Source organism: Hylobates moloch, unplaced genomic scaffold (assembly GCF_009828535.3).
Source record: "Hylobates moloch isolate HMO894 unplaced genomic scaffold, HMol_V3 SCAFFOLD_14, whole genome shotgun sequence".
Classification (NCBI taxonomy): domain Eukaryota; kingdom Metazoa; phylum Chordata; class Mammalia; order Primates; family Hylobatidae; genus Hylobates; species Hylobates moloch.
Window position 1 is genome coordinate 88,867,318 of NW_026652289.1, and position 12,884 is coordinate 88,880,201.

At 39.1% G+C, this 12,884-nt stretch overlaps 2 protein-coding genes across 2 annotated transcripts in view; one reads left to right on the forward strand and one right to left on the reverse strand.

Moving 5' to 3' along the window:
• Nucleotides 1–12,884, reverse strand: part of OCA2 (OCA2 melanosomal transmembrane protein) — a 339,630-nt gene that overhangs the window by 289,823 nt on the left and 36,923 nt on the right. The window lies entirely within an intron of this gene.
• Nucleotides 4,743–6,026, forward strand: LOC116481686 (nucleophosmin-like). Its single transcript, XM_032753431.2, has one exon. The coding sequence runs from the start codon at nt 4,826–4,828 to the stop codon at nt 5,702–5,704; it is 879 nt and encodes a 292-aa protein (XP_032609322.1). The 5' UTR covers nt 4,743–4,825; the 3' UTR covers nt 5,705–6,026.

The following is a 12,884-nucleotide window of genomic DNA, read 5'->3' on the forward strand; positions in this document are numbered from 1 at the left end:
GTAGTCCTAGCTACTTGGAAGACTGAGGCAGGAGAATCACTTGAGCCCAGAAGGTCAAGGCTGCAATGAGCTATGATGGAGCCACTGCACTCCAGCCTGGAGGAGACCCTCTCGCTTTAAAAGAAACAAAAACCCTTGGTTTTCTTACATTAACTAAGGAGATGTAAATGGAAAACATAAAGATAGATTGTGGATATTGATTCACTAAGGTTCATTAGACTGTGAGCTCCTTAAGAATGGCTGCCATGTTTTCATCTTGTTTTATTTGGTACTGTAAGTGGTACCCAGTTCAAAGTAAGTTAATAAATACTCAATAATGAGCCAGGCACAGTGGCTCACACATGTAATCTCAGCACTTTGGGAGGTCAAGGTGAGTGGATTGCCTGAGCCTAGGAGTTCACGACCAGGCTGGGCAACATGGCAAAACCCTGTCTCTAAAAAAATTCAAAAATTAGCTGGGTGTGGTGGTGCACTCCTGTAGTCCCAGCTACTGGGAAGGCTGGTGGAAGGATTGATTGCTTGAGCCTGAGAGGTCAAACCTTCAATGAGCTGAGGTTGTGCTACTGCATTCCAGCCTAGACAACAGACCAAGACCCTGTCACAAAAACAAATACATACATACATACATACTTAATAATGAATGGGTTAAAACCTAGTAATCATAGCTTTTTTGCATGAGATTGGCTTTTTAACTCAAATAAAACAAGTTTTCTAAATCATTAAATCAGTAATGTTTATAGACTCAATACTGACCCTCTGATGAGAGGACAGTGCTCAGGAGAGTGGAGGCGCTATTGCTCCTTGGAAAGCATGACCCATGGGGTCTCAAAACAGCCCACAGCAGCACCACATTGCACAATGTGGAGGATTTACCTTCTTGCCACTAAGAAGGAAAATTAGAAATGGGGAAAAATCCAAAGTCCATTTTATCTTCTCTGTGGTGGCCATATCTGGCTGATTTTTATTAGTTTAACATTTACATTTATGCACTTTGTGTACACAAAGTATTTTATAATTGTAGTTAAGCATATAGGTAATTGTTTCTGAGCTTTTTTATGTAATTATATTTCTAAAAATCCAAAAATAAAATGAGTTTCACCAGGAAATTTCGTAAAGAGACTTTGGGCTATTCCAAGTTAAACTTAACACCATCCAGATACCATTTTCAATGTTCCAAATCCATTCCTCTCTGCAAATAGGGGAAGCACCAAGGAGGCCTTGGGGCCCTGTTGCTTGATAGAATCCCTGGCCTGTGACCCAGAGAGCTCACAGATCACATGTAGAGAAGATGCAGGATTGCCCAAAAACATTTGCCAGAGGTTGAAAATAAAAATGGTGGTCCACAAAGCTGAAAGCCCAATTTTTTCTCCTTTTGACTTCAATAAGGTAGAAAATATTGATGAGATCTATATTATTTCTGACTTTTCCTCTTCTGAAAAAAGAAATCCCACTGACATTTTTCTGACTTCACTCTAAGACTGGGCACTGTCTAGTTTTACTAATTTCCACATTGTCTGATTTCCCCATGTCTCAACAAACTCTGTATACACATTTACAAAATCCCTATGTGCCTATACATTTATAAGCATTTATATGCTTATAAATGCCTATACATTTATAAGCATTTATATGCTTATAAATGCCTATACATTTATGCTTATTGTAAAGGAAATTACAGAAGATAACACATAAAACAACTGCAACTGTACATAATTCTATAATTCAGAGATACCCAATGTTAACATTTAGAGAATTTCCTTTCAATGTTTTTTTCCTACATATAAATGAATACTTTTAGGTCAGATTCACACATATGAGTGCAGAGACACACATTCACGCATACACATATTCACATATACAAATTGCCTTGTTCTCTAATTGTTCAGCTCAGCTACCTCATTAGCATTTCACAGGTTATCACATATTAGCTATTCTTCTATAATGTGATTTTTAATGTCAGCCATCATATTCCATTACATGGATCATCAAATTATGCCTGACCATCTGTCTGTTGATGGAAATTTAGGAGATTTCTGGTTTTTTACCTGGGTAAATAACAAACACTATGTGAGTCCTGGTAGATAAGTCTTTGTGTGTGCCTTTAACTATTTCCTTAGGATAGATTCCTAGAAGTGAGGTCACTGGATCAAGAAGTTTCTTGGTGCCCATGGTCCTTTTGCTGGAATAGAGCCTGTCCCCATTACTCCACGATTCAGTTACAGGCAGGAACTGCTATCTCCACCAGTCCTGGGTATTAGCCATGTTTAAAATCCTCAAACAGTAAGTTTTAAACAGCCAGAATTGACGGATCTGAGGCAGATCCACCACTGTCAAGAACCCTTGCTACCATGATTATTAATAAGACAGGTTCATGCCAGACTGTGAGATGGAAACGGTTTCTTGCCCATGCCTCTGCCTCTTCTGCCCTCTTCTTCAACAGTTTCCTCATACCTAGATCCCTTGGTTCTTTCTAGATCAAAACACTTAACAGTCCTATGACGCTTATATTGTCATATTGACAAAAAAGGAGCTAAAAAATGTTGAAAATATTGAGTACCTAACATATGAACACTTCTAAGAGAATTTACATTTTTAAAGGCCAAAAAAGAGACAATGGTTAGTGCAAATGACAGTTTGGGGAGTTGGTGATTGGGGTACCAGGGATGGAGGAAGAGGTTTGCCCTCAGTCTTTCTTAGGCCCCATGCCACATAGGCACCATTTATGCAGCCATTGCTGAGGTCAGTTCTGCTGGACAAGATGATACAGAGCCAGTAACAAGAAATGCAAAGTTCTTTCACTGCCTTGACCTGTGCATGACCAAATTCACATCCACAGATTCTCCAAGGGATGTCTGCTCAAGTCATATGCAGGCTCTTTCCCAGGCACCACTCAGAAAGACCACAGAGCAGGCAGGAAGGTCGAGAGCCAAGGGCTCAGGACAGAGGCCAGGTGGCAGATGGCATCAGCCATGCAGAGCCCTGTAGAAGAGCTGCTGGGAGTGGGACCAGCCTGGGAGTTGGGACCAAGATAAATCAAGAGAGGGCCAGACTGGGAGTGGGACCAAAATAAATCAAGCAGAAGTCAGAGGGCAGGAAGGCAGCTGGTGGTCCCTCTACACCCAGGTCAGGAGGTCTGTAATGGGAAGGACCCCAGTGGTTGGTAACATTGGAGATCAGCTGTGGGAAAACCAAGCTGAGCAATGAGGTCTTCTCTGTAACAGAGCCTATGCAGCAGTGACCAGGAGGGGTCCCTCATGGGAAGTATCTCCAGGGCAAGAGACAGGCTGCAGACAGCAGAAGCGGGTTTAGGCCTTCTACTTGGGGCCCTTCACTCTCTGTCCCAATTACTTGACAGTATCTCTCAAGTATCCTGTAGACAAAAGGCCTTTTCCCCACCATATTATTACCAGGATTTTATTTGATGAGTATTAATAACAACCATGGTCATTTAAGCGAGTACCTTCTATGTTAGGCTCTTGCTGAAGCTATCACCTTTCTTATCTCATTTAACCCTCATGATAACCCTGAAGGTTATCTTCATTTTAAAAGGAGCAAGTGAGACTCAGGATAGGCTCCCAGCTGCTGAGGGCAGGGCCAACATGTGTCCAGCACCCGATGCCATCCCCCAGCCCTTCCCTCCCGCCAGGAGGCAACATATCCCAGCCTGAGGACTGTGCCAGGCATGGTACCCTCTGTACAGATGTACTCTACATGGAGCAGCAGTCATGGGGAGCCACAGCAAGCCAGCAGAGCCCAGCCCTCCTGTAACCCCCTCTGCCCAGCAGGCTGACTAGCAAAGTTTCACCTCTCTGTTTCTTTCTCTCTTTCTCTATCCCTATCTCCTCCCTTCTCTATTTCTCTTTCTGTATCCCTATATACTCTTCTCTCTTCTCTCTTTCTCTCTCCCTCTCTCTGACAGGGACTCTTGTTTGTGGCCTGTTTTCATCCTGGCTTCACTGACCCAAGCTACCTTTCCAGGAGGAAAAAGCAAACTAGCAGGCAGTGGTAAGGCTAGGTTTACCCCAAAAGCAACCATGCAGAACACAGCCAAACATGTTTCCCATGGACAGAAGGCAGATCTGAGGAAGAAACATGAGTGGGGAAGCTGCCAGCTCTCATGGGCAATTTTTCAGAAGGCTTGAAAGGAGACTATGATTCCTCACCCGTGTACAGTCAGAGCCTGTGGGAGTCTGGCATCATTCTGTATGAGCAAGGTCAGCCCTTTAAGTGTAACGTAACAGAAAAAAATACAGTGCAAAGTTCAGCACAGCTTTGCATAGTGGCCCTATGCAAACATTTTCAGGAGATAGAGTCACAGAACAGGGAGAGTACAGATTCACAGACTTCTCAGGAAAGAGATTATGGGTAAAGATAGACCACAGTCCATCTAAGGCACCAAGGAGAAGTTTGAATGAGACTCTTTGGGAAATTAAAATGTTGAAAGGTATACTGAAGAACTGAAAAAAACACAAACATGATCAAGCAAGATGCATGCTCAGAAAACATCTGAGAAGACTGTAAGCACTCACCTCATGCTGGTCTCTAGGTTCAAGGCACACCCAGCCAATTATGAAGGATTGACCCAGCACAAAGCCAGTTGGCAAAATGGAAAATTAACTAAACAAATTCAGTGTAAATGGACTAAGCTCTCCAATCAAAAGGCAGAGAGTGGCAGAATGGATTTTAAAACACACACACACACATACACACAGTTCAATTATATGCTGTGCCCTGGTGTGATTCCGTCCTGCGCGGCTGTTATTTGGAGCAGCGTTCGTTTATCTCCGTCCGCCTTCTCTCCTACCTAAGTGCATGCCGCCACCCGATGGAAGATTCGATGGACATGGACATGAGCCCCCTGAGGCCCCAGAACTATCTTTTCGGTTGTGAACTAAAGGCCGACAAAGATTATCACTTTAAGGTGGATAATGATGAAAATGAGCACCAGTTATCTTTAAGAACGGTCAGTTTAGGGGCTGGTGCAAAGGATGAGTTGCATATTGTTGAAGCAGAGGCAATGAATTACGAAGGCAGTCCAATTAAAGTAACACTGGCAACTTTGAAAATGTCTGTACAGCCAACGGTTTCCCTTGGGGGCTTTGAAATAACACCACCAGTGGTCTTAAGGTTGAAGTGTGGTTCAGGGCCAGTGCATATTAGTGGACAGCACTTAGTAGCTGTCGAGGAGGATGCAGAGTCAGAAGATGAAGAGGAGGAGGATGTGAAACTCTTAAGTATATCTGGAAAGCGGTCTGCCCCTGGAGGTGGTAGCAAGGTTCCACAGAAAAAAGTAAAACTTGCTGCTGATGAAGATGATGATGATGATGATGATGATGATGAAGATGATGATGATGATGATTTTGATGATGAGGAAGCTGAAGAAAAAGCGCCAGTGAAGAAATCTATACGAGATACTCCAGCCAAAAATGCACAAAAGTCAAATCAGAATGGAAAAGACTCAAAACCATCATCAACACCAAGATCAAAAGGACAAGAATCCTTCAAAAAACAGGAAAAAACTCCTAAAACACCAAAAGGACCGAGTTCTGTAGAAGACATTAAAGCAAAAATGCAAGCAAGTATAGAAAAAGGTGGTTCTCTTCCCAAAGTGGAAGCCAAGTTCATCAATTATGTGAAGAATTGCTTCCGGATGACTGACCAAGAGGCTATTCAAGATCTCTGGCAGTGGAGGAAATCTCTTTAAGAAAACAGTTTAAACAATTTGTTAAAAATTTTTCCGTCTTATTTCATTTCTGTAACAGTTGATATCTGGCTGTCCTTTTTATAATGCAGAGTGAGAACTTTCCCTACCGTGTTTGATAAATGTTGTCCAGGTTCTATTGCCAAGAATGTGTTGTCCAAAATGCCTGTTTAGTTTTTAAAGATGGAACTCCACCCTTTGCTTGGTTTTAAGTATGTATGGAATGTTATGATAGGACATAGTAGTAGCGGTGGTCAGACATGGAAATGGTGGGGAGACAAAAATATACATGTGAAATAAAACTCAGTATTTTAATAAAGTAAAAAACAAAAAATTATATGCTGTCTACAAGAGATTCACTGTAGATCAAAAGACACAAATAGATTGAAAGTGAAAGGATGAGAAAATATATTTCAATGCAAGTAGTAACCAAAAGAGAGTTGGGGTGGCTATCTTGATATAAGACAAAATAGACTTTAAGACAAAAACCGTTAAAAGAGGCAAAGAAAAATATTATATAATGATAAAAGAGTCAATTCCCAAGAAGTTATAACAACTACAAATAATATGCACCAAACATTAGAGCTCCAAAATATATGATGCAAACACTGACAGAACAGAAGGGAAAAATCGCTCTACCATAATGGTTGAAGACTTCAATACTCCACTGGTAATAATGGATAGTATAGCCAGACAGAAGATCAATAACAAAACAGAAGACTTGAACAACATTATAAACCAATTGGACCTAACAGACATATACAAAACACTCCACCCAACAATAGCAGAATACACTTTTATCTAATGTGCACATGAAACTTTTTCCAGGATAGACCATATGTTAGGTCACAAAATAAGTTTTAACAATTTTTAAAAGTTTGAAGTAATGCCAAGTATCTTTTCCAATCATAATAGGAATGAACTGGAAATCAATAACAGAAGGAAAACTGGAAAATTCACCAAAATGTGGAAATTAAACAACATACTCTTAACCAATCCATCAAAGGAGGAATTAGAAAACACCTGTTATGGGCTGAACTGTGTAGCTTTGAAATTCCTATGTTGAAGCTCTAACCCCTAGTACCTCACAATGTGTGAATGTGTTTGGAGATGAGGTCTTTCAGGAAATGATTAAGTTAAAATGAAGCCATTGGGATGGATCTAAACCCAATCTGACTAGTGTCCTTATAAGAAGAGGAAGTTTGGCCAGGCGCGGTGGCTCACGCTTGTAATCCCAATGCTTTGGGAGGCAGGGCAGGTGGATCACAAGGTCAGAAGTTCAAGATCAGCTTGGCCAACATGGTGAAACCCCATCTCTGCTAAAAATAAAATAGCCAAGTGTGGTGGCACGCACCTGTAATCCCAGCTACTCGGGAGGCTGAGGCAGGAGAACTGCTTGAACCCAAGAGGCGGAGGTTGCAGTGAGCCAAGACTGTGCCACTGCACTCCAGCCTGGGTGACAGAGAGAGACTTCATCTCAAAAAAAAAAAAAAAAGTGGAAATTTGAACACACAAAGAGGCACCAGGAGCACACATGCACTGACAGAACCATGTGAAGAGGAAGAAAGAGTGGGGCCATCGCATGCCAAGGAGACAGGACTCAGAAGAAACCAACCATACCAGCACCTTGACCTTGGACTTCTAGCCTGAAGAACAGTGAGGAAAATTAATTTCTGTTGTTTAAACCACACAGTCTGGCATTGTGTGATGGCAATTCTAGCATACTAATATAATACCTTGAGACAAATGAAAATGAAGCATAACACATCAAAACTTATGTGGTGCAGTGAAAGCAGTACTAAACGGGAAATTTATAGCTGTAAATGCTGACATTAAAAAAGAAGAAAGATCTCAAATTAGCAACCTAATTTTATAGTATAAGGAACTGGAAAAAGGAGTACAAACTAAACTCAAAAGCTAACAGAAATAATAAATATTAGAGAAGCGATCTGTAGTGAATTTTAAAAATAAAGAAAATTAATGAGACCAAAAGTTGGTTTTTTGAAGAGATTAACAAAATTGACAGATCTTTAGCTAGACTGACTAAGGAAAAACTCAAATTACTAAAATCAGAAATGGAATCAGGGACATGACTACCAATTTTTAAAAAATAAAAAATATTATAAGAAAATACCATGAACAACTGTATGCCCCAAAATTGGATAACCTAGATGAAATGGACAAATTCCTAAGTACACACAACCTACCAAGACTGAATCATGGAGAAATAAAAAATTCTGAATAGACCTACAACCAGTAAAAAGATTGAATCAGTAATCAAAAACTTCCCAACAAAGAAAAGCCCTGGATGAGATAGCCTTACTGGTGCATTCTACCAAACATTTAAAGAAAAATTAACACCAATTCTTCTCAAACTCTTCCAGAAAATTGAAACGGAGGGCAAACTCATTCTATGAGACCTAACTTCCTAACTCATTCTATGAGGCCAGCATTACCCTGATACCAAAGCCAGACAAAGACACTATAAGAAAAGAAAACTACAAACCGATATTCCTGGTGAATACTGATGCAAAAATCCTCAACAAAATACTAAACACTAAGCAAATCAAACTCAGCAGCATATTAAAAGTATTATACACCATGATTAAGTGGGATTTATTCCTGGAATACTGAGATGGCTTAAAATGGGAAAATCAATCTATGAAATACACATTAACACAGTAAAGAAAAAAAACACATGATCATCTCAATTGATGCAGGAAAAACATTTGACAAAGTTTAACACCATTTCATGATTTAAAAAAAAAATGCACACCCTCAGCAAACTAGGAATAGAAGGAAACTACCGCAACATAATAAAGACTTTATGAAAAATGCACAGCTAACATCACACTGAATGGTGAAAGACTGAAAGCTTTTCCCCTATGACTAGGAACAAGGTAAGGATGCCTGTTTTGCTACTTCTACTCAATGTAGTATTGGAAGTTCTAGCCAGAACAGTTAGGGGAGAAAAATAAATGAAAGGCATCCAAACTGGAAAGGAAGAAGTAAAATTATCTCTATTTGTAGACAACACAACTTTTTGTGTCGAAAACTCTAAAAACTCAATTTTTTAAAACCATTAGGATTAATAAATTCAGCACAGCTGAAGGATACAAAATCAACACACAATGATATATTCACACAATGGAATTTCACACAATAGTGGAAATAAATGAACTACAGCTAAACAAATCAATATGGATAAATCTTAGAAACATAATGTTGCATGAAGAAAAATAGAAGAATACATACATGATGCAATTTTTATAAGGCTCAAAACCAAGCAACACTGAAGAATACACTGTTTAGGATAAATTTATTTGGTTTTAGATAGAAAGAGAGAATGTGTGTGAGATGACAGAGAGAGAGAGAGGCATGCGTACACACACAGGAATTTTAAATACACAATTCCAGAGAGAAGTCTCCATGTTGGGAAGCAAAGAGATGGGGTAAAAGAGGAAAAACTGGTTGGTGAGCATACAGGGGTTTGTAAAAACTAAACTTCGTAACTTATCCATATGTTACATATATTATTTTGTGTAGATCAAATATTACATGCTATTTTTAAAGGAAGAATGAACTTATCAACTTGAAAATGAGAAATTTGCACAGTAAATAAATGATACAGAGATAGATAGAAAATAGGAATTCAAGAAATGATGGGATGAAAGACTGTACTGAAACTCTGAAATACAAGATGAAAACTAATCATTTCTACTTATCATTTCTAGTTATTCGCTGAAATGAAGAAACTCTTATTTTAAAAATGCCTTCTGGCCAGGCACGGTGGCTCATGCCTGTAATCCCAACACCTTGGGAGGCCAAGGTGGGTGGACCACTTGAGGCCAGGAGTTCGAGACTAGCCTGGCCAACATGGCACAATCCTATCTCTACTAAAAATACAAAAAAAAAAAAATTAGCTGGGCGTGGTGGCACACACCTGTGGTCCCAGCTACTCGGGAGGCTGAGGCAGGAGAATCACTTGAACCCAGGAGGTGGAGGTTGTGGTGAGCCAAGATTGCACCACTGCACTCCAGCCTGGGTGACATAGTGTGACTCTGTCTCAAAGTAAATAAATAAATAAATAAATAAATAAATAAATAAATAAATAAATAAACAAACAAACAAACAAATAAAATGCTTTCTAAAAATTAAGGGACTTGGAGGGAAAGTGAGTATTAATAGGAATATTAAAGTTTCAAATGAATTGCCAAACCAAGATGCCCTGTACATTATATATTAATAGTAGTAGAAAAAGGGATTAAAAGAATGCAGTCTTTACAAGTGAAAGGTTTTTTCACTTTCTCTCTGCCAACGTAATAAAATTTTATTTGTTTATACTCCACCAATCCTAGCAGTGCCTCCTAGTTGGAAAATATGTTAGGGTTGATGTTAACCTTTGTTCGAACAACTAGTTTCATTACAGATGGTGCAAATTAATATTTTTAAGAGAATGTCTACAAACTGTTTTAAAAATGCTTCCAGAGAATTTGTAAGGACAGTTAACACAAGAAATGTTGAATATAAATGGATAGTAATAATTGGCAAAAAAGTATAATCATATGGCCCAAAGCCTGGAGAGGTATTCACTGAGAAATATTTACAGGAGAATTTTAGGATTACTTGGATGTAAGAACATCACGTGTATTTAAGGTCTAATTTCAACTGTCCTTTCCCATAAGGAAAGTAGTTTAAACAGCTAGTGGGCTTAGTGGTACGATTTTTGAAGTTTACAATTCAACAGAGAGAGGGAGAGATGGTAGAGTAGTGCCTGAGCCCAGTGAGTCACAAGAAGTAGACATACCAGAAATAAAGCCAAACATGCATGGCTGTTTCTATCCAGCTTGCTGTGAAACTGGTGATCGCTCAATAAATGCCCAAAAATCACAATAAAGAAGATTGGTGCCCATTTCTTCTGAGGCTTACACACAGGTAGTAAAACAGAACATTCCATCCTTGGGCTTAAGTAATTCCTCAGACATAGGATGCAATCCTTCCTTTTCAAAGCACATGGATGGAACGTGAAAGACTCCTGTTTAGAGAACCACTGCCATGTAATTAAGCAGGTTTTCAAATCTCAGCCCAGTGTGCAAAGAAATTGGTATTGGAAAGATTGTTTTCAGGCAGAAAAAACCCGAGGGAAGAAATCAGACCAACATTCACTCCAGTTAGCTGGAAAGCCCCAAAATTAATTATTAACATTAGATGGGCTTGTGACTGGGCTGGTTATTGAAGAGATAAATCATTTTTATTGCACAAAACACAGAAGTATACTCCTCCCAAAACAAACCAGATGGGCTATGCTTTTCAAGGAAGAAAGATAAGATTCTTCATGTTAATGAATGGTGTGCAGGCCATGAGTTAAAAGCTGTATCTTTTCCTAATAGCCATACTTTCACAGAAAGACCAATGAATGCTTGAGTCCCGGAAAGGAAAACATTGAGCAATGTCAACAGGAACACAGATAGGCAGACAGTACCTCCATATGTTATTGGATGAAGCCTGAGCTCATTCCATTTTGCCAGAGTAGACAGCTCTCTGAAAGACCATTTTACAACTTGTGTTAACATTTTTCATATTATATATGTGTATGTGTACAACTTGCTCAACAGTGATATCCCACATAAAAAGGGGGAAGTATAGTTTTAAAAAATTATTCTAACCAATATCTAATTTGAAATCAATGAAACATTCAAGGGCATTCTCTGAAATGATAGTAGGTGGCAAAGCATTCATGAGGCAGATGGCACATTGTCCCTATCTCATGTTCTTAGGTAGACTCTGCCAGTGCCACAGTGGCTAGGTATATTTTCTAAGCTCTTCTTTGAAAATCACTAGCCTTCCTGGATACTTATCCAGGATGCTTGTCCAGGATGCTTGTCCAGGAGATTCTTGTCCCAGTGGCCTAGCATGGACCTGACACATACACAGCCTGGAGACTCGCCACAGTGAATAATAGCACATTTCTCTGCAGATGGCAATTATCCCTGCCACGTGCTACAGGCATCTGAAAAAGTCATGGCTTTACAGGATTTTCTATTTGTTCTATCAGTTAATGAGAAGGGGGTACTGAAATCTCCAACTATGATTCTTTCTTGTGTTCTATCAGTTTTTGCTTCGTGTATTTTGCAGCTCTGTTACTAAGTCCATATGCACTGTGAATTATGCCCTTCTGATCAATTGACCCCTGTATCATTATGGTGTGGCCTTCTTTGTCCCTAGTAATATTCTTTGCTCTGTAACCTACTTTTTCTGATATTAATGTAGACATCCCATTTTTCTTTGGACAGTATCAGTTTTAGTATTGTATGTCTTTTTTCATTTTTGTATTTAACCTATCTCCATATGTTATTTTAATACTTAGAATGCTGTTAATACTTAGAATGGGTTCCTTTATAAGTAGCATATAGTTCAATTTTGATTTCTTTCCCAATATGACAATGTCTACCTTTAAATTGAGATAATAAGTCCATTCACATATAATGTGATCAGAAATATATTTAGGTTTAAATCTACCATCTTGATACTTGTTTTCTATTTGACAATCTGTTCTTGTTCCCTTTTTCCACCTTATTTTGCATTAATTATTTTGTATGATTCCATTTTATCCTTTCATTGGCTTATTAGTTATAACTCTTTTTTATTCTGGATATTACTTTAGGGTTTACAGTATACATCTTTAACTTCCCACAGTCTAACTGAAAATGATATTATACCCATTGCTATACAGCATACAATAGGAATATATACTTGTATGTACACATATACAGTATATAACACTTTACCTCTACGGTACACCGTGGTTCACATACAAGAAGAGTGTGTTTCCATTTCTCTCCTCAGCCTTTGTATCACTGCTGTCACACTTTTATATGTGATACGAGATGCACATTTCATTTTGATTATTTTTATTTCAATTGCCAATTACCTTTTAATGACAAGAAGAAGGAATGTGTACATTTACAAAGCTGTCAGTGGTGTTTCTGGTACCCTCCATTCCTTTGTGCAGACCCATTTTCCTCTGATGGAGCTGGAGCTCAGACACCCTCTGCCTGGCTGGACCTCACACTCACCATTACCACATTTAACTCAACATATCAGGGCCACTTGCTTATGTAACTGCCTCCCAGCACAGCACCTGGCACATAGCACAGAAAATGCCAGAACTACTTAAATCCAG

What these genes read in the sequence shown, in the direction of transcription:
- LOC116481686 (XM_032753431.2), top strand. Translation starts at nt 4,826, where the DNA reads ATGGAAGATTCGATGGACATGGACATGAGCCCCCTGAGGCCCCAGAAC.